The 21,231-nt window shown below is 35.3% G+C and overlaps 1 protein-coding gene across 10 annotated transcripts in view; it reads right to left on the bottom strand.

Moving 5' to 3' along the window:
* The window catches only part of LOC130049105 (multiple epidermal growth factor-like domains protein 10), a 47,655-nt gene continuing 26,424 nt past the window's right edge, over window positions 1–21,231 (bottom strand). For 2 of the 10 annotated variants that reach the window (XM_056146276.1, XM_056146277.1), the window contains exons 2-12: window positions 16,792–17,028; window positions 13,546–13,797; window positions 13,288–13,425; window positions 9,225–9,362; window positions 7,397–7,537; window positions 5,465–5,602; window positions 4,857–4,997; window positions 3,658–3,786; window positions 2,935–2,953; window positions 2,794–2,834; window positions 1–855 (exon numbers count right to left, since the gene is read on the bottom strand). In XM_056146276.1, coding sequence (XP_056002251.1) covers window positions 722–855; window positions 2,794–2,834; window positions 2,935–2,953; window positions 3,658–3,786; window positions 4,857–4,997; window positions 5,465–5,602; window positions 7,397–7,537; window positions 9,225–9,362; window positions 13,288–13,425; window positions 13,546–13,797; window positions 16,792–17,028 — 1,508 coding nt within the window. In that variant the 3' untranslated portion in view covers window positions 1–721. Of the gene's footprint in view, window positions 856–1,096; window positions 1,119–2,793; window positions 2,835–2,934; window positions 2,954–3,657; window positions 3,787–4,856; window positions 4,998–5,464; window positions 5,603–7,396; window positions 7,538–9,224; window positions 9,363–13,287; window positions 13,426–13,545; window positions 13,798–14,990; window positions 15,251–16,791; window positions 17,029–21,231 lie in introns of those variants that run through there. The other 8 variants (XM_056146281.1, XM_056146282.1, XM_056146280.1 and 5 more) reach the window with 7 other exon arrangements.

The raw sequence follows: 21,231 nt of genomic DNA, 5'->3' as shown, positions 1-21,231 counted from the left end.
TTGTTTCATGACCCTTACTTTATTTGATTATGTAACACGCATGCGCATATATGAGTTGATTTCCATATGTGTTTGTGAGTAACTACCTGTATGAGTTACTCTTTTAAAAATTAAAGAAGAAAATATCTGCAACGCAAACTAATTTTTCCCCATAAAAACTTGGCAGAATTTCGCCAAAACCGCAAGTAATTCTATGATTCAATAAATTAATGAAAATAATATTGATAGATTTCAATACATACAATTACAATTTATCATGTTTCCCCGTGAGTTCTCAGTTAATCACGGTCATTTTGACATGGGATATAATCGCTAGGGCGCCAATGATAATACAACAATATATATATATATATATATATATATATATATATATATATATAAATATATATATACATTCAAAATATATAAAGACAGGTTCACACCGTTCATGTAAGATATAAGTAAATATTCAACAGTTTTATCCCACGTACTCCCGTCATATGTTCATAAATCATTGAGACATTAGATTGCATTCAAAATAACAAACACACTCATCAACGGTCAGCCTTGTGGACAACAAAATGAAATACATTGGACGTTCGACGTCAAAACTGTACTGCATTATATGTGAAGGTTCATCATGGAAAACTAAATACGGTGGAAATAAATGCAGTAAAAATAATATATATCTTCGTCTTAGACTTTTCCGGCTACGTTCTATGTGAAAGTTCATCATAGAAAACTAAGTACAGTGGAAATAACTGCAGTACAAATAACTCGTCTTAGACTTTCCCGGTAGATTCGGTATAATGGTGAAGTTCCTCATACGTGTTCGGTTTGGCAAGGTCTCCCAGTTCTGCATACGGGGATCCAACCCTGTTATTGAGAAATACACGTGGTACAAATTTCAGTTTCATTTCAGATTTTCTGAAAATTACCGATTCCATCCTTATGTTCATTAATTTAAGCAATGAAATAATTTGTTTAGTATAATGTGTCCTCTACCATAGTTCCAATATATTACTACAATGTTGGATAGTAAATACTATAAGGTAATCTAACTTATAAACCACTTCAATATTAAGCTCATTCCTTCAACAATTCAAGACATACATACCGATTTGAAACGCTTGGTATATCTGAGAATAAAATAAAATACGTTGACCCGAGTTTTAATGCGAAATGTTGATTTATAAAAGAAATTGCAGAAAACAAACGCAACGGCATCGGGACCTGATACTGCATTACATCTCAAATTCAAATGCATGCAGTAAACGTGGTATCAAAGTGACATTTTCGGCGTTTACAATTCTCAGAAATCACAACAGCTTTTACTACAGGTGACTGGAGACAATAATCAAAGTTCACTTGTCCGTGAAAGCATCTTTAAAAGGTTTTTCTGGAAACTGACACGCCGATCATTATGTTCCATTACACAATATTTAACCGTATGAGACGCATGCTTCATAGTCGTGATTTTGGGTGAGACACAAATTCTGAAGTACAATTTTTACTTTGACCAAACAAGCAAGTACTTTATTTTCATTTGTAGCAAATTATTTCATGATTTAAAAAATACGAAAGTAGAATTAGCATGTGGTATCAAGTTTTAAAATGTTATCTACCCTAACCCTCATATCAATTAAGAAACATTAATGTCCGCCTGATTAGATGAAGAAGCTGCAGATCGGTTGACGTTACTGTTTACCACAGTTTTGTGACACGTGTCAGAGATATGGTCAATCGTACACGTGATTAATAGCAAGTATCCCATATGTTTAATAATTTACAATACAAGGGGTCAAGTGCTCCTTCCATAAAAATAACATTTGTGCAATTTACATATCGCTGATATATTACATAAGACATATATAATTTACATGATAAGAAATAAATGTCGAAATAACATATGCCACTCCATGTTATCGAAATCAAAATTTAAAGAACTAACAACCATAGGACCATGACTTCACTTTGAAAGTTTCCAGATTTCGGAAGCATTCTTTTTTTCTTTTTTTGAGTTTACTAGGAAAATGGAAATTAAAAACAGAAACCAATGAGAATTTCATCTCTTATCAGTGAAAACGAATTTGCAGTCATCTCATGTTAAGGTTTTTATGAAAGTCCAGAGATCCTAATGGTATTTTTTCAAAGACAAAGTGTAGTACACATCCCCCTCCCCAAATTTCTAAATAAATGCATATTTTATTTCAGAATACCAGCAAAATGTACGAAGATATGTATGTTAATCTATATGCCTTTCAAGAAAAGTCAGAAATCAGTGTTAATTTTAATTCGTTTTCAAAATCATGAGTATTTTATAGGAAGAAAATATATTTCAGAGTGGTATGCATATCTACAAATTCAATGTGTATGTGTACTCAGTTTTATTTCCACTGCGTATTTCACAAAGCAATGCATAATTGAGCAACCCTTCTCCCTTATCTGAAGCTCGGAAAGTAAATAAACATTTCACATGTGAATAAAATGTAACACGAGTTGACGGTGAGTAACGTTGTGCAAGAATATATTATGTCAAGTGCTGAATTTGTGCAAATGTGGTTCTCCATTGTTTATAGCATCCCGTCACTCCACTTTCAGATCAAGCATCGTTTGAGATAACACGTTGTAAAGCAGAGTAAACAGAAAACAACGAAATATTAGTTTCATTATTGAACATGAACTATTTAGAATGTTAATGATATGCACGTGTACCAATTCATCAACAATAATCGCCTACAAGCTGGAATGCAGTAAGATAAAGTCTGTCAACTCTTTAAAATTATCCGTTTCGTGACAAGAGGATGCATTTACCTGAATTGTGAGCACTCCTTGTTTCACTTCTACAGGTTTCTCTGAAATCAATAAAACATACCTTGTGATGTATCCGATTAATGAACAACTTCTTTAACGTGTCTTACAGAAATGAAGTATACAATCAAATGTGATAGTTACCCTTTCTTTGCATATTCTGCTGAAATAACAATATCATAAACATGTATTAAACAATTGTCTATATGTATGTAATGGATACTGACTTATTTATAATGTGAGAACATTTTGAAGCTAATATACACAGGTAGTGTATATTACAATAGGACATTTGTATTGTTTTTTTCAATATTGATGATGTTGCTGTTTGTGTCTCTTAATTGATTTGTATGCGTGAGCATCCCCTGCGTAGGATCAGTTTCAAATTGAAGCAGACTACTGTCAAATAACTTGATGTTTCAGAGATTTTAAAAGTATCGTTTAAAGTAAACATTTCGCAAATTATATTGCACTTATAATGATCTAGTTTGCAAGTACAACCTCTCAATAATTCAAAAGTTGTCTGTTATGTTTCATAACAAATGATATGTCATTCTGTAAGTGAGTTTGATTGACGAGATAAAAGGCTGACAGCGGGTATGGCCGGTCAACAGGGGCTGCTTACTCCTCATAGACACCAAATCCACCCAGAGTTCCGTGTTTGCTATCCCTTCAATTTTGTATTTTCCATGTGATTTGTGAGATGGATTACTGTTCGTGATCTTCACTTTATGTTTGAAATTAATTTTCGCTTTTTATGTGTTTGTTTTAAGTGCTCAATATTAAGGAAAATCTGTGAAGGAAAGACAATCGACATTTTTATTATTGTTTCCTGTAATGTACATACATCTAACTTTTTATACTTACTCTGATTTCTCTTCCACATCAGGAAGTTGATGATACTTCCAATAAGCACTATAAAAATAGATACTACAATACTTATGATGGTGGCGGTGTTGTCATCTGTACAACTTGTAACGCGGGATGATAACTCTTCTGTAAATAAAGGTAATAAACTATTTCAGCAATAATAAATGATAAGACGCAATATTTAGAAGTATTAAAAGTTGCTGTACTTTGGTATTTATTGAAATAATTTATTTCAAACTATAGGGGAAGATAATACCTCTAAAACAAAACCGTACTAAAACAAATTAAGGCATAAATGTATCGAGGACGCATTATTTATATACAATGCTCATTTGCATTCATATGTCGTTTAAATGGAAAGTCGTGCAGAGAAAACGTCGTTTGTGATTACTGCAGCAGCAGCGGCTTTATTTTGGTCCTTTGTATCATTTGTATAAATATCAACTGAAGAATATTTGGATTGTTTTATTCAGAATAGTTTTTTTTAAACAACGACGTCTGTTTAAGATCTTTATTTTTAGTTTCAGAATTTGGTGCATGTATTTTTGCTTTAGTAATTTACATGGTGGTATTGCAGAACATAATGAGGGTTTTACGGTGTTCAAAGGCAAGTTAGAATCATGTATATGCTTTAACTTGTAGACCGATTCATTTTATACACTTCTTGTTTTTCTTATAGGAAAGGTGAAGATAACGAACACTGATCAATCTTACAAATCTTCAAACTATGGATGGAAAACGCAGATAGATACAGTGTTATCAGAGTTAGCTTTTAATTTAACATTGTATTGTAAGATAAATGCAGGGTTATCAGTATTAGCTTTTAATTCAACATTGTATTGTAAGATAAGTGTTATTCAACATAGATCGAGAAGTGGTTCGTTTGTCTGAATATAGAAATTATCTATAAAGATGGCTGATCATATTGTGTTTATATGTAAAACATTCAAAAACATAGACTTATAGGTGCGGGTAGTAATTTACCAAAGTTGAAATTTTCATGATCCCTGGTTTCAGGGTGGAACTAAATCATCATAATAGCTATCCCTTTTATCATTTCAAAAAACAAAAAACAACAAAAAAAAAACCAAAAAACAAAAAAACAGCAACTTGGATTTTGCTCATATTGTAGAACAGATGGCCGTCACTTATCAAACAATTAAGACGGAAAGATAGATAATTCTTTATTGTGTTACCTGTACCACAGAGAGGCCCGCTCCACCCCTCCTCACATCCTCCATCACATATCCCAGTGGTCTGATCACAACTACCATTTCTACCACAGTACACGGTACAGCTGTTCTCACAATTGATACCGAAATACCCACTGGGACAGTCTGGTGAATTATTATTTTGTTTACGTTAAAGCGTTATAACATTATAAATATCAAAGTTATAAAGTATCAAAGACGACTAAAGGTGTTAGTATATTCATACATGTATGTATTTTGCCGTTTCTATATTTTGTTCACATGGCAAAGCATTTACTCATGACAAAACATGAAATACCCCGTTTTCTGTCATCATTGTTTTGCAAATATACATGAATAAATACCTTAGATGAAAACAATTTCAAAATGTACAATACCTCAATTTTTGTGTATAAACACTCTTGTTATTCACTTTGTCACTGTGTTTACTCGCAAGGTATTAAATTTTGTGACGGTTACTTCGATGAACAAGTAACTGTACTTCATGATTTATACATATCTATTATATACCAATTGGATGCAGTCTTACAATATCTATTATATACCAATTACATGCAGTCTTACAATAAATGTATAATAAATATAAAATTCACTCTCCTTGCAATGTCCTCCCTGGTATCCTGAAGAACAGCCACTCAAACACGTGCCGTTAACATGATGACACTGTTTGTTGTTTAGACAGGAACCACATTTCTGTGTGCAGCCTGCGCCGTACATCCCACCATCACATTCTGGAAGAAACCATGTATACCAGAAGATACTGCCCCAAAGTATATTTTGCATGAAGAAAACATTATGAAGGTAATTCATTTCAAAATCAAGATATAATAATTTCCCAAAAATATACTGTCAAAACGGCATCAAATTATCATATTTTGTAGCAATATTCCATTATCACCTGGATATGGTGTTCATGTATCCTAGCTTATTTCATACGCACATAATTGCTCTACGTATGGCCAGTTTTTAAGTCGAGGCAAGCTTCTGATAAATGAATTGAAGCTACACTTGTTTTCAACAGTCTCGTTTAAAGTCTGCATTTTGCAAATCGTATTGTTAGGATATAGGGTTCACGGCGGGTGAGACCGGTCAACAGGTGATGCTTACTCCTCCTATGCACCTGATCCCACCTCTGGTGTGTCCAGGGGTCCGTGTTTGCCCAACTATCTATTTTGAATTGCTTACAGGAGTTATGAGATTGATCACTGTTCGTTATCTTCGCCTTGCGTTATAACAGTCCTATTTACCAACACAACTTGCCAATGAGTAAAATGTTATATGACATGTTTCACATCACTTGAGACTGTTCCCTTGTACCCTGATTTGATTATTTTATCACCGCCACCAGCGAAAAGATTATGCTTACCCCTCCTAGTAATCTTTTCCGCCATATTTTGAATATGAATCAAACGATAATATTTAGAAGCGGTTTCCCAAAATAAACATATGAAAAATTCAGTCCTCCTTTCACGATGTCTTTGTGAGATCATTATCATGATTTAAACACATCTGAGTCCCAACTATAAACTGATGTTGAAAAGAAGGAAATATTTTATCTAGTTCCATTTTGTTTTTCACTATTCCAATATTAGTTCTTTTCTAATAGGTACACGAACGAAAGATAACATTGGTTATATAACTTGAAATTTCTGATAATTATTAATTACCCCGCCATTGTAGAGAGTTGAAAAGCTGCAGATAGCAATGTTCAATCTCAAATGCTACAGAAATTGGAGAATCGAAAATAGGGTAATACTGTTCCCTGGAAATACCAAGGGATGTAACATTTAAAGTGGATGGAATTGAATCCTTTCCATGCAACGATACATTGTGCAAAGTTTAATTTGAATGTCCCAGTCGTTCCTGCTTGACATATAGCATTGGTTTCTCTTGGGTGATATTTTGTCAATTTTGTACACCTTAAAAAAAGATATCACCTTTCGACTGAAAAGATGTAAGTTCCCTTTACCAGAGGGTGCTTCATATTAAATTCCATTGTTATTGACCTAGTGCTTCTTGGGAAAAAAATCAGGTGTAAGATACTGTTATTTCGCTTTGTAAGATGGTCTGGTCTTAAGTCCCTTTACTCACATTTTAGTTATCCCATATTTGATTGCAATTGTGTAAGCATTTTTGTAACTGTGTTTATTATTTGAAATATTACCGACGTCAAAAATAAATTACGAATGCTAATGTGAGATTTAGGTGGACTAATAACAAGGTTATTTTCTTAAACATTATGAAAATAATGTAGCATTCGCATTTTTTGCTAAGGAACTTTGCACACATGTACAGGGTGTTTTTTTTACTCTTTAAACAGCACACGTACAATAGAAGCCAGAAAATATACCATGCATTGAATTAGAATTAACTTTAAAATCATAACATAGGTCTGATATTTTTTTTAAACATATCATCATCGTTATTCTGCATTATGCATAATGTTGTCCTAAATAAAACATTTTAAACTAGGATTTTAAACCATTTGGGTTTGTAAAACTAGATTCATTCCGACATACAGTTACCTCGCTGACATGTTGGCATCTTCCATCCCGGTTTACAGCCCCCGTCACACTCCCCAGTAAATCTGCTACAACGATTTGTCACTTTACAGTTCTCACTGCATCTCTGTCCGCAGTTCTTTCCATAAAAACCAGGTTGGCATGCTATTTCAGGCGAAAAGTAAATTGTATAGAAACGTATTTGTCCATCAAACATTGTAACATTAGGAAGGGTATCATAAAAATGTCATTGCCATCAAAAGATGGAAATAGCGAAGAGTGAGCAATCTCATAAACATTCTTTAGAAACACAGCTTTTTTATAGCTGGACACGCACGGCCCCCTGGAAACACCAGATGTTTGTGTCATATGCCTAAGAGGAGCAATTATCCCCGTTTGACCGGTCACACTTACCGTGAACATTATATTGATCAGATGAACGGAGTAATCCGTAGTCAAAACAAGTAATGTGAGTAAAGGACGGACTAACAATTGGTATGTAATGATTCAAACAACATTGACTTAAACGACAGGTGGTACTTGCAAATACATGCACATTATGTATTACATGGTTTAATTCTTACGCAATTAGTAAAATGTACTATGATTTTGTTGTGATCTCCAATTTATTGACAAGAAACATGTCAGACACTTATTGACTTAGCATAATACACTACGTGAATAGCACACAGAAAAAGTGCAACATTGTATAATATCACCTGATTATTTGGACAGGGTCAGTTAGTGTACAAACAATTTCGGTATAATGTTTTAACTTTAAATTTATAAAGACCAAACTGTACAGAACAGTCCCGTGTCATTCGATATCTGACACATTGGACAATTTTAGACTAATTACTTTGTATCAGAGAACGTGTTCAATAAAAATAAAAACTTTCTTGTTTCTCCATCCGTTTTTTACACATCAGTAACTATTAATAAATCATCACGAAAAATTGAAACAATGACGATTATAATTACGAAATATATTACAACCATTGGAAATGTTAGATGAATAATAATTATTTATTAATGATCGTAAATGGTGGGAGAAGGGATCTTTCATTGAATAAGAAGTATATAACTATTATAATTGTAAATCTCCATACAATAATGGACCTCGTCAAAATTATTTTAAGTATAATATTCAACACCGAGGCAATGTTATGCTGATCGTGGTGTTAACCAATCGCAACTTCTCGGGTTGGTTTGCCGCTTGCCGGAAAGGTCCAAGAATATGCGATTGGTTGTAGACCTAAGCATCTGTGATGTTACCTTATTTTTTTTTGGGGGGGGGGGGCTTCGTTTTGGTAGTTTCCATTAAGTAGATTGGAGACTAAAACCCCCGACTTCATAAGAGTGATATTCCCGAGAAGGACATTCAACAATAACCAATCAATCAGTCAATCAATAGGAAGCCGGTCATTTTAACTTAATGTTGTTCATTCTTAATTCTACCATATCAATGACATGATCGGTGAATAAGACAACATATTTGCGTTTCATAACATATCTATAAAGACGTATGAAATCTGATAGCAATAGCGGTAGTTTAGTGTATTTGGAAATGTGCATAGCTGCTTTAAGGTTTTTAAATTCAATCATGGATTCCAGACGCATCAGATGTTCGCATAACATAGGTATAAACCATTCCTTAGCAAAACGTTCGGTATCAAAAGGGAAAGTAATATGTCTTTCGGATATGACCTTGAAAACAGATACCAATGTCAAGAACATATCTGATATTTCTAAATGGTATAACACATGCTTATGAATACTGTACACCTTTAATTTATAAGAAATACTTTTCATGAACATTGTATTTCAAAGAAACAAGAAATGTTGAACTCACGTATCTGGCATTTCTCCCCATATACCCCAGCATCACATCCCCGAGGGCACGTGCCGTTTTGATAGTGACATGGCTCCCCATCGCTACAGTTCCCACATGATGACGAACATTCCAGCCCATACGCCTGTTTATCACATACTGAAAGTGTCAAAGGAGTTCGTAATAATCACATGGTAAAAAGTATAAAAACGCTGAAGCTGACACATGTAAAACAAACGTTCAATAAAGTTAACATAATCCGCAATTGTCTTGTACGTAAGTAATTGTAAAATTGACGATTCCTTTGGTGATATCAATGGACTCTTGTAAATCAGTGTAATTAGATATGCGACCCCCCTCCGTAAAAAAAAATCTAACAAATCTGTGACAACATAATAGTACATGTAACAAGCGAACCTCAATTTAATAAAAAAGAAAATATCACCAAACGAAAAAAAAAACAACTCAGAATAATATCATCTAAGGTAAAACACACTGCGACGTCATAGTACTTTTGTGTTCAGTTGCTATGATCAATAAAAGCTACAGAAGACCGGTAACACGGTCGGAATATTTCAATTCAGTATTGTTTAGAGTTTCTTGATTCTTGTGGTGCTTATCGCTAGGTTCATATACCACTATCTTTCAAATACCAGTTGCGTAAAGCACTTCTGACCCGAACTACTTTTGCTATCATCCCCGCGTCAATATCCCCTACTTTGCTTTCCTGTTTGATCAATAGGATACACGAATTATCAGTCTTTTTTTTTAATATCAACACAATTTATCGACTTTAAAATACAACCAATATACTAACTAATTTGTTTATTGGTTTATCAAACAGAAACCAATCACGAAAATGATCAGTTATACATGTATGGGTCTGAAAAGCAATACTGTTTACGCCTAACTATTTAAAAATAGTACCGGGACGTCTTACATAGAACAGTTGCGTGAGAATAATATGGCGTCCACTGACATAATGCATGGCGCATTTCATAGAAATATACACACTATCAACAAATACTCCTAAATTATTATTAGAAAAGTGGATAAAGAGATATGTCAACAATTATTGTCAACAAGGAACCATTCAGACCTGGTGGATCAAATATTGACTGCCTAGCAACCCGACCAGCTGTAATAACAGGAAATATTACATAGACAATATCTTTCTCCTCTGCATCCATTGTAGACGTAACGAATATAAACATATTTATCATGTCTACTCACTTTGTGTTGTAGAATGTCATATCACCCCCTCCAATGAGAAACCACGTGAAAGAGAATTTAAAAATATTGTAATTCCAATAACAAACAATTTTCACTAAAACCACTGTATTCTATAAATTAAAGTAGCAGAGTGGTTAGAGCATTGCACTCAAAATCACACGGCCTCTGGTCGGTGCGGGTTCGAATCCCGCTCGTGCCGGTAAGTGAGGTTGCAGAGTTTACTTGAGGAAGGTCGGTGGTCTCTATCCAGTTACATTGTATCTGGGTTCTCTCCTCCACCAATAAAAACTAGGCACATCAGATAACTGAAAAAAGTTGAGTGCGGCATAAAACAAATATCAGTCAATCATTAGCATATTTTGATTGATGGCATATGCATTGAAGAATTCAAACTCGTTTTCCCTGAAATTCAAACAATATTTTATAACATATTTTGAATTATAACTAAATCAACTGTGAAAGTAAAGTGTTGGAATTAATTTACGATCCAGTCATGAAAATATGAAAACAAATTCTAGGAATGTTCACTGCCTTACAGTTACAGTCAGATTATAGCCATGATCATAGAGTCGTGTCGTCGTACCGAGTTACGGCGGAGAGAGGGAGGAAGGGGGGATTGCTGATAGCAACCATGTTCATTCATAATTTTGAAATGAAATCATCAATATATTTTTGGACCATATCTTGTTTATAAATTGATGACTCTAATTTCCCATGTGCGATTAAAACTAGTCTATAAAAAAGGGTGATTCGAGTCATAGAATTGTTACATGCAGATCACCCATTATTTTATCACTATGAATAACTAAAATGTCAGCATAAAACATTAATTCAGGAAATTCCGATCTACTGAGGAAATGTTCAACCCATTGTAAATATTTTCTGCTAAAAAGTCGTCATCTATGACAGTGTGGAGTCGGACTGAAGACTGAACGTCTGAAGTATTTCTGGCGCACGACGCTGTGTAGAAATTGAATCAAACGTTGTTCCCGTTACGTATGATGAAAATGAACCCCTTGATTTTTTAAGCTTAATTTCTCAGGAGCCTACCCTAACCCCTGTTTGCACAACACACAAGAGGCCCACAACCCTTATCGGTCATCTGAATACTAGTGAAAAAGTATCAAACTTTCCATAGGCTATAAGATCTAGAAAAAATTCTGTTCTGAATATATAAGCTAAATTCTAATGTTCAGCAATACTATCAACCAAGACGTGTTCTTAAAACTTCACCGCCTTCAAAAGTGCATACATTGATGAAAGGCTTCAAATAATAGGTGTATTGACATAAAAACATCAAAAGATATGACTAATTTGGACTTATACTAAAATCATAACCCTCGGCTATGATCGCAATTCACCATTTTTGTACATCATGTTATGCTATTCCTAAGTATGCATTTATATTTCATACAGTATCAGCAAACTTACACATCAATACTTTATACTAAGTTTAGCCTACTCTGGGGTCAAAACCCTTACTCTGAGGATCATCAAACTTACAATTTGCTCTATCGACTTAGTTTCAATTTAGTATCAATAGCACCAGCAAAGATGCTATTTAAGGATTTTACACATTAGCATAATATAACAATTTGGCACCGCCCTGGGGTCGGAATCCCTACCCGGGGATTATGAAATTTACAATTTTTGGTAGAGACATTCCCTCTCTCCATCACCATGCATTTAATTTTTCTTACACATGTGCGGTTCTTGAGAAGAAGATTTTTGAAAATTGGTTGATTTGGGGCAGTTTTTGTCCCACTCCTAAGGCCACAGGAGTACATGAATCCTGAAATTTACAATTTATGTTTCCCTTGTCCCAAAGATGCTTCATACCAAATTTGAAAAGAATTGGACTGATAGTTATCAAGAAGTTAAAATTGTTCAATTGTTAACGCAGGACGGACGACGCAAGATGCATGACGACAGACGACAAGCAATGGCAATGGGTAACCTGAGTTTACTCAGGTCACCTAAAACGTATACTCTGTCAGACACCTTATGTATACGTGAAGTCAACAAGGACGTACACGAGTGGCAATTAGATTGGAAATAAAGTGCCGACAGTTCTAGCCTATTTGTAAAAATGTAGGATTAAAGTGTTACGGTCATCCAGTCTCTGTTAGTTTTAAAAGGTAAATATTAAATAAAACACAAACTGTTCAACTTGTAGACTTAATAAGATCATGAATTATTATTGTAAAATGATCAATGTAAGTACACACATAAACTGCATCATGTGTAAATATTTGTGCGTTAAAGACGTTTTTTTCCACGAGAAGGGGAAGGGGGTGGAGCACATTGACTCTGTGTCAAACTATGTGTTCTTTCCATACTCTATTAATAGGTTTCACTTCTCGTTAACACCTACCAATGCCAAAATCACAATAATTTTGAGAAAACAAACTTTGTAAACTTGTATACAAATAATCAACTTTACTTAATCAATGTATGGTGCAGAGGTATACGGTAAAATTGTTTTACCGCTTTTAAACATCTTACGAGTTTCATCTTTAATCAAAATAAAGCATTGATATGCATTTACCCGGTCTTTGCTGTTATCTTAACAACTTTAATAATTCTAATTCTTAAATTACTTTCCGTGTTAGCAACAACAGGTGTAGTTTCGTTACTTTGGTTATTCCCAGTTAAAAAGAATGGCGGGAAGAGAAATATCATTATTAGACTCGGAGAGATCTTGGTACTGCTGTAATCGGTGCGCTACGGAGCATTTCATCTGGTTGCTTGGATTACGTGTTTTGGGAATGACAGATTGATAACAGAAGTGTATCAAAGCTTCAGAGGGCCTACTTTGGAAAACAATAAACTCAGAATAAACGGTGAGTACCTTGACTACAGCGAAGACCTTGATAACCCGGTATACAGCCCAGACAGTGTCCCGTACTGATGTTACACCTCTTCTCTTGACATTTATCGGGACACGGTTGGTCACAATTCTTTCCGTAAAATGTTGGGTCAGAGCATCCTGTGTAATTAGATCATCAAATAGAAATATTCAAACTTTCAAAAGTCCAATTTTCATATTTATTAATCAAGGCATATAACACCCCAAGTAAAGACAAATTGAAACAATTCTGAAACTTACCATGAACTTCCACTTCACATAGTTCATTATATGCGTCTCGTGAGTAGTAGCTAGGGTAGGTAACACCCGGTCTCCGTTCGTTGTAGTATATCACATATCGTCCATGAACAGAACAGCTTATTGTCTGGTTCTCTACTGGAGTACCGTCCACATTCTGTATTTCATGGAAACAAAGATGGCCGTCATCCTTTGACGTAGTATTGGATACGTAGAGGTAAAATCCAGCAAATCGATTATAAAACACACCGGGGCCTGCAGATAAAATCGATCTTAGATAAGTGATATGCATATTTACATGAAAAACCAGATACGCTGCTTTCACGTTTTGGCAAATGAAAAACCAAACAAGAAGCCCACATGCATTATCAGCCATCTGAATACTAGTGAAAAAGCATCACTACTACAGAGGGCTATGAAATCTAGAAACATAATTCCTGTTCTGAATATCTAATTTAAATTCCAATATCCAGCAACATTATAAAACAAGATGTGTTCTTAAAACTTCACTGCCCTCAAAATGCTACATTGATGAAAGGTTTTACGTAATATAATAAGTATAATAATATAATAATATCAACATGAAAATATCAAAATATATGACTAAATTGGATCCATCGTAAAGATGTGAAATTCACCTTTGTGTGCATTCTTCTCTGCTCTTCTTAAGTATGCATTTAGATTGTATATAGTACCAGCAAACTTACACATAAATACTATATGCTAAGTTTGGTCCCATCATGGGGTCAGAATCCGTACTCTTGGGATCACCAAATTTACAATTTTGGTAAAGGACTGCCTGTTCTTTTTAAATAGCTATTTAGTTTCAAGTTCATATTAATAACACTAAAGAAGATGATACTAAAGTGTTTTACACATAGACACTATATTAGGTTTGACCACGTCCTGGGGTCAAAACCCCTACACTGGAGATCATGAAATTTAAAATTTGGTAAAGGCCTTCCTGATCTACATTACTATGCATCTACATTTTCTTAAACACGTGCGGTTATAGAGAGAAACTTTTTGAAAATTGGTTAATATAGGGCAGTTTATGCCCAGCCCCTAAAGTCCCAGGGTGCAGAAATCCTGGCATTTACAGCATTGTTTTATTCTTGTTACAAAGACGTGTTTAATACCGATTGTTAAGCTGTTCTTGGCACACTGATTTTGACTGCGGATAACTCCGTTTACCTGATCGGGATATGGGGTTCACGGCGGGTATGACCGGTTGACAGGGGATGCTTACTCATCCTAGGCACCTGATCCCACTTCTGGTGTGTCCAGGGGTCCGTGTTTGCCCAACTATCTATTTTGTATTGCTTGTAGGAGTTATGAGATTGATCACTGTTCGTTATCTTCACCTTGCATACCAGATTTGAAAAGAATTGGAATGATAGTTATGAAGAAGTTAAAAATCTATATTGTTAACACATTTAATAACTGACCAATTTTGATACAAGCTGATACCAAACTCCTATGACCCCAAGCTGATACCATACCCCTAGGGCTTCCGTGGCCGAGTGGTTAGATCATCGCGCTCAAAATCACACGGATGCTCGCCTCTGTCGGGGAGGGTTCGAATCCTGTTCGCGCCGGTAAGTGAGAAAGTTTCCCAGTTTACGTTCATAAGGTCGGTGGTCTCTTCCCAGGAACATTGTATCTGGGTTCTCTCTTCCAACAATAAAAATTGGGCGCCACCAAATAACTGAAAAATTGTTGAGTGTGGCAGAAAGCATCAATCAAACAATCAATCAACCAAACTCTTACCCCTGGGATCATCAAATTCACAGTTTTGGTAAGAAACTACCTGTTCTTTCTAAATACCTATTGATATTCAATTTAGTATCAACAGCACTAAAGAAGATGTCATTTAAGTGTTTACACATATACACTATATGTACGGAATGCGTACTCCTACTCGGCACTTGATCCCACCTATGGTGTGTCCATGGTTGCGTGTTTGCACAACTCTATTTTGTATTGATTATAAAAGTTATAAGATGAATAGATGTTCGTTGTCATGTACTATCATGTGGTGATCTGCATAAACACAATATCTAGGTACTTCTTTGGCCATCCAAATCACCAGATTTGAACCCTATCGAACATGTATGGGGCGAACTGAGTATACATTAATCAAATAGAACTGCAGCCTTAGACTTTACAACCACTGTACCTGGGGTAGAACAACATTCCTGGATAGTTTTAGAGATTTGCTTGCTTCAAAGGGGATGCGTTTTCAGGCAGATGTTAGTTGTCCTGGAAGACACACTTTACATTGAACTTGGAGGGTTTAAAACCCTTAATGACCGTAATTACCTTTAGTAGAGGCGGAGTGGTTAGAGTATTGCGCTCAAAATCACACGGCCTCATACCTCTGGTCGATATACGTACAGTATGGTGAAATGGATCGGAAGAGGAGTATACACATTTTACCATACATGGATGAAAGTGCTTATATATCTAGGAATAGAAAAGTTTACTTCAGAACGGGTGATATCATAAAATGACCATCTGAAGATTTTAGAAAGACGTCGCTTCAACGTTTCAGATGCGACCTGTAGTATATTACAAGGGATTAAAACACGCATTTTGTTGAAAATACTAAATTTTGCACATTGTTTAAGAAATTTGTTTTGCCATTTAGGGCTTTTCAGCCATAAGTTTGAATGAAATTTTCCTTGAACATGTTCTTGATCAGTCCTTGCATATTTAACTCACATATGATGATCAATATAGTAAAACAAATAATGAATGTAGTTGGGCATAACAAATAATACATCAAGAAATCCATAGTCAACCGGGGCTGAGTTTAACATAATTAGCAGTCTTACATGTTTAATTTACTTCTAAAACTAAGCTGAAATGATTGCCTAATATCCCGAATTCATTACATTCTTTTATTTTATGTGCTTAGACGCATGAACTAATTCCTAATTTAAACCAATCGATTTAAAAGTAAGTATCGCTGGTCATTCTATAATTTAAAAAAGAAGTCCACATATTTTCAGAAATACACAAACAGTAAAACCATCTTAACTGGATACTCAATATTACTAAACCATAACGCTTGCATTGCTGTTAAACTGCAATAGAGACATACTTTTAACTTGTACTCAAATTTTCACTTACAATCAAATCATTTTACTGAGAGTTCAATAATTGGACACATAACTTCCTTAGTATTTTGAACCAACCATTCCCAACATAAAATTAGGTATGCAAGATAAAAACATCAACACGTACTCGGAACATTGTCCGTCCTATAGTAGATGTTAATGTGACTAATGCTGACCATACTCTCCAGGTCCACTCTCCACATCGCTGTTGTTTGACTCGGGCCTGATAGAGTACATTGGTTTCCTCCTGCTGCACGGTCGGTATACATTCCGTCCACAGCCTTCGCTGCGCCCCATTCCACATCATAATGTGCCTCAGGCCAGTTATGTTTCTGCCATGCTGGTTTTCGTAATGCTGCATTTTCTTGAACGTAAGAAAAGTAATGAAATATACAAACTGCAGATGTAATAGACTGCGTTTTATATTTACGATTACCACATGCACATGCATTGAAATTAACATCAGATCAAAATATGTAGATTATTGTACTGAATATGTAGTATGTTCCACTCGTGAGCAAATTGCAATTTTAAAAATCATTTATTATAATACAAATACTAAGCATACATTGTGCTGGGAAGTTGTGGATGTCCCACTATCATGTACCCGAACCCTAAGGTAAAGCAAGTACATACTATTTAAAAACAACCAAACAACCCACTATATGACAATACACTTCCGATATATTGAGCTATAAACATGATCCGCCTCTTTCCGTCAACCACAGATTTCTCTCGCATCCAAGTTTTCTGAGTAAAACTATGTAAAACGTAATTTAAATGTGTATTGTTATGTTCATCAAACAAGTTGGTCTACCTTTTATCACTTGATATTATCACCACATTCCCATACTGTATGATACACGTAATAACTAATACGTTAAGGAAAATGCTACACCAGGGAAATATGATATGGATAAAAAGTGGAGGATTTGTGCAATGATGATTTTAAACTTAAAATTTTCAAACTCAATTTAGTCAAAAATACAGCTTTACTATTAAATAATTACTACAAGAATCGAAGCTTCTATTTACAGATTACCACTCGACCAGCTAACTGACCAGGCTACTCAGGTAAATATGTCGAAAACAAGGACCGCAAATAACTTATTCTAAAAGATTCTAAATACAGAGAACCTCGGTCTTTCAATTGGCGATATAATTTCAATTCTATTATGAGTTATGCTGAGGATTATGCCAGACGATGGGCTAGATATGAAAAAGAAGAACTTGATACATTGATACATTGTCAGAATGGATTAAAAGTGACAACCATTTGCTCGAAAGGCATCATACTTGGTACCTTCTACATCTACATCATACGGAGTGAATGACTGCTACTGATTTTGAGGTCAAATTGGACATAGAAAGACGCTGTCCGCTCAATACCTTGATAACTCTTTGTTTGACATGCATCAAAATTGGTACATTGGTAGGAGTAAATTACCCCTATTGATTTTGAGGTCGCATGGTCAAAGGTCAAGGGTTAAACTGGATATAGTAATATATCATATCCTATATTTTAAGAATAATTTGCTTGATAGAAACATCCCGGTTAGAATAGGTCCTCAGTGTCCCTTGCTTGTCGTAGAAGGCGATTAAACTGGGTTGTCTTTCGGATGAGACTGCAAAAACCGAGGTCCCGTGTCATAGCAGGTGTGGCACGATAAAAATTCCTCCCTGCTCATAGGTGATCAACCAGTATTCCGACGGTCCGATAGTCCGACGTTCCGGTAGTTCGACGGTCCTATAGTCCGACACTCCGATAGTCCGACGATACGGTAGTCCGACGGTCCGATAGTCCGAAACGCCGATAATTTGTGGCCACATATAAGAGATTGCTATGTAATAGGCAGCAGAAAACAGGATTAAGTGCCGTGTGCCAGAGCGATTTTTACGTCACAAAAGCAAAACATCGCACAGAGAGAAAACTCTGAACGGGTTCGACCTACATCGGGTACCTGTAAAGTGCGAAATAAAACGAAATATAACGAAACGAGACGAAACCCACCCAAAGGAGATGAAACAGATTGTATAACCGAACTCTATTAATTATAATAATTAAAAATGGTATCTTAAGCCCCTGTTAAAGTTACCACATATAAATAAAATTCGCCTCCCCATTGTGGTAAGTTTTCGGCTTGACAGATACAACGTTTTAAAAGTTGGAAGAGGGTGAGTAAGCACAAAGTTCAGATCCGAAGTTGATTGAATACCCTGTGTAATTAGTTTCGGATCTATATATTTCAGAACAGAGGGTTACAGTTCGGCATAAATACACGTTTCAGTATTTTTTGCTCTAAAGACAAATCTATGTATACATGTGGATATTGTGTATTTGTATGTCAAACGGTGGATTCTGAGTATGTCTTCCCGTTTTCTTTGTAATTTCTGCTTCCCTTGTTCATAAGCCTTTTGAGTTTACAAAATGCTGACATCCTTCTGATATTATTGCATAAAAAAAATCTGTTTTCCGTCCCGTTTTCAATTTCCCGTCCTAGCAACAAAACAAATGCATAGAGTTATATTTAGACTCACTACATAACAATAATAATTTTTATAACACATGTATATATATTTTACCGAATTGCATTCATTTAATATGGTATACTATCTAACTTTTTCCATTATTGAAAGTACTCGCACCTCAGCAGTTAGATATTAAATAAAAAGTTAAGAGCTCTTCCTGCTTTCAAATTTCTCAGACACCAGTTTATTAAAACAATGTATATATACTCAAAGGCGGATCCAACGCCAGCGACCCCACCCCTTGTTTAGTGTGTTTCGCCAAACCTGTGAGACTGTAACTCTCCGTTCTAAAATTTATGGGTCTGAAACTAATTGCACATGTTATTTAATCAAGATCGGATATGTACATTTTGCTTCTCACCACCTCCCCCCTTTCCAGTTTTTAAAACTGTGTATCAGTCAAGATGAAAGCCTACATCAAAGGGGAGGTGAATTTTATTTATATGTGGTAATTTTCAGAGGGCCCTAAGATACCATTTCTAATAAAAGAGTTCGGTTATACAATCTGTTTCGGTTGATTTCGGTGGGTTTTCGTTTCGGTAGATTTCGTTTCGCACTTTACAGGTACCCACCTACGTCTGTCTGTATGTATGCTGAATTTAAGGAACATTTTCATCGTGTCGTGTTTAGAGAGCTATGTAGATACATGTAGGTATACATATATATATATATATATATATATATATATATATATATATATATATATATATATTTATAGGCTTGTAGGGGGGATGACAGCTGATACTCGTCAGGGACGTAGCAACAGAGAGGGGGGGGGGCGCTGATCCCTTCCCCACTTTTTAAAAACTTTCCCTTTCTTCTTTTTTACAAGTTAAAACTCTTTTTGGTTCATCTACCCCCCCCCCACCAATCCTTTTTTGGCTGGCACCCACCTTCCCCCTTTCAAAAACGATGCCACACGCCTGCTCGTGTCTCCTTAACACTTTCAAAAGTAGGGGGTGGGGACAAGAGTATGTATTTGCCCCCTCTTTACACTTCTGGGACCCCAAACAATACCCTCATCTTTATATCAAATGTTGTTTGATAACATCCTCTCCTTAATTCTAGTGCAAGGAATTTCTGTTCAAAAATTGTTATTTGCTATAAAGAAAGGTATACCATAAAATTGGTATAAAATTCGGATATACAGATTTGCGTTGAAAAACTTAGATAGGCTCTAATTGGCGAATAATTGCATTATTGTCGTCCCACACAAAAATTGATTTCCTTATTGATTGCGTTATGCCCTGTTATACAGAAAATTTTAATTTAATAAACTTTTTCCCGTGGATGGGGGGGGGGGGAACTTGAGGCCTAATTCAAACTTTTAAGACTGATCAGGGTGTAGGGATTCCTACCATTTTTAGCTTGTTATTTCAGGGGTTGGCGGTGATTATGTAGGTAACCGTCGCTATCTTCATGACTTTTATATGGAAAATTTTGGAATTGAATCCAATTTTAGCATGTGCCCCAATCTAAGTTTTGTGCTCTCCTACTAACACTTTACGATGTTTGACTACGGCATTGGCGTTGCCTTATAGCTAATAACAAATTCGTCCGAACAAATTGCTAATTCGACCGAACAAATTACTAATTTGTCCAAACCAATAGCTAATTCGTCCGAACGAATTACTAATTTGTCTGAACAAATAGCTAATTCGTCCGAACAAATTGCTAATTTGTCCGAACGAATGTATATTTCGTCCGAACAAATCCACAATTCGTCCGAACGAATTACTAATGTATCCGAACAAATTACTAATTTGTCCAAACAAATAGCTAATTCGTCCGAACGAATTGCTAATTTGTCCGAACGAATGTCTATTTCGTCCGAACAAATCCGAAATTCGTCCGAACGAATTACTAATTTATCCGAACAAATTACTAATTTGTCCAAACAAATAGCTAATTCGTCCGAACGAATTGCTAATTTGTCCGAACGAATGTCTATTTCGTCCGAACAAATCCGAAATTCGTCCGAACGAATTACTAATTTGTCCGAACGAATTACTAATATGTCCGAACAAATAGCTAATTC

This window comes from Ostrea edulis, chromosome 8, assembly GCF_947568905.1.
Source record: "Ostrea edulis chromosome 8, xbOstEdul1.1, whole genome shotgun sequence".
Taxonomy (NCBI): domain Eukaryota; kingdom Metazoa; phylum Mollusca; class Bivalvia; order Ostreida; family Ostreidae; genus Ostrea; species Ostrea edulis.
Note: the sequence above shows the minus strand (reverse complement) of the source record. Positions and strands in the feature narration are given on the sequence as shown.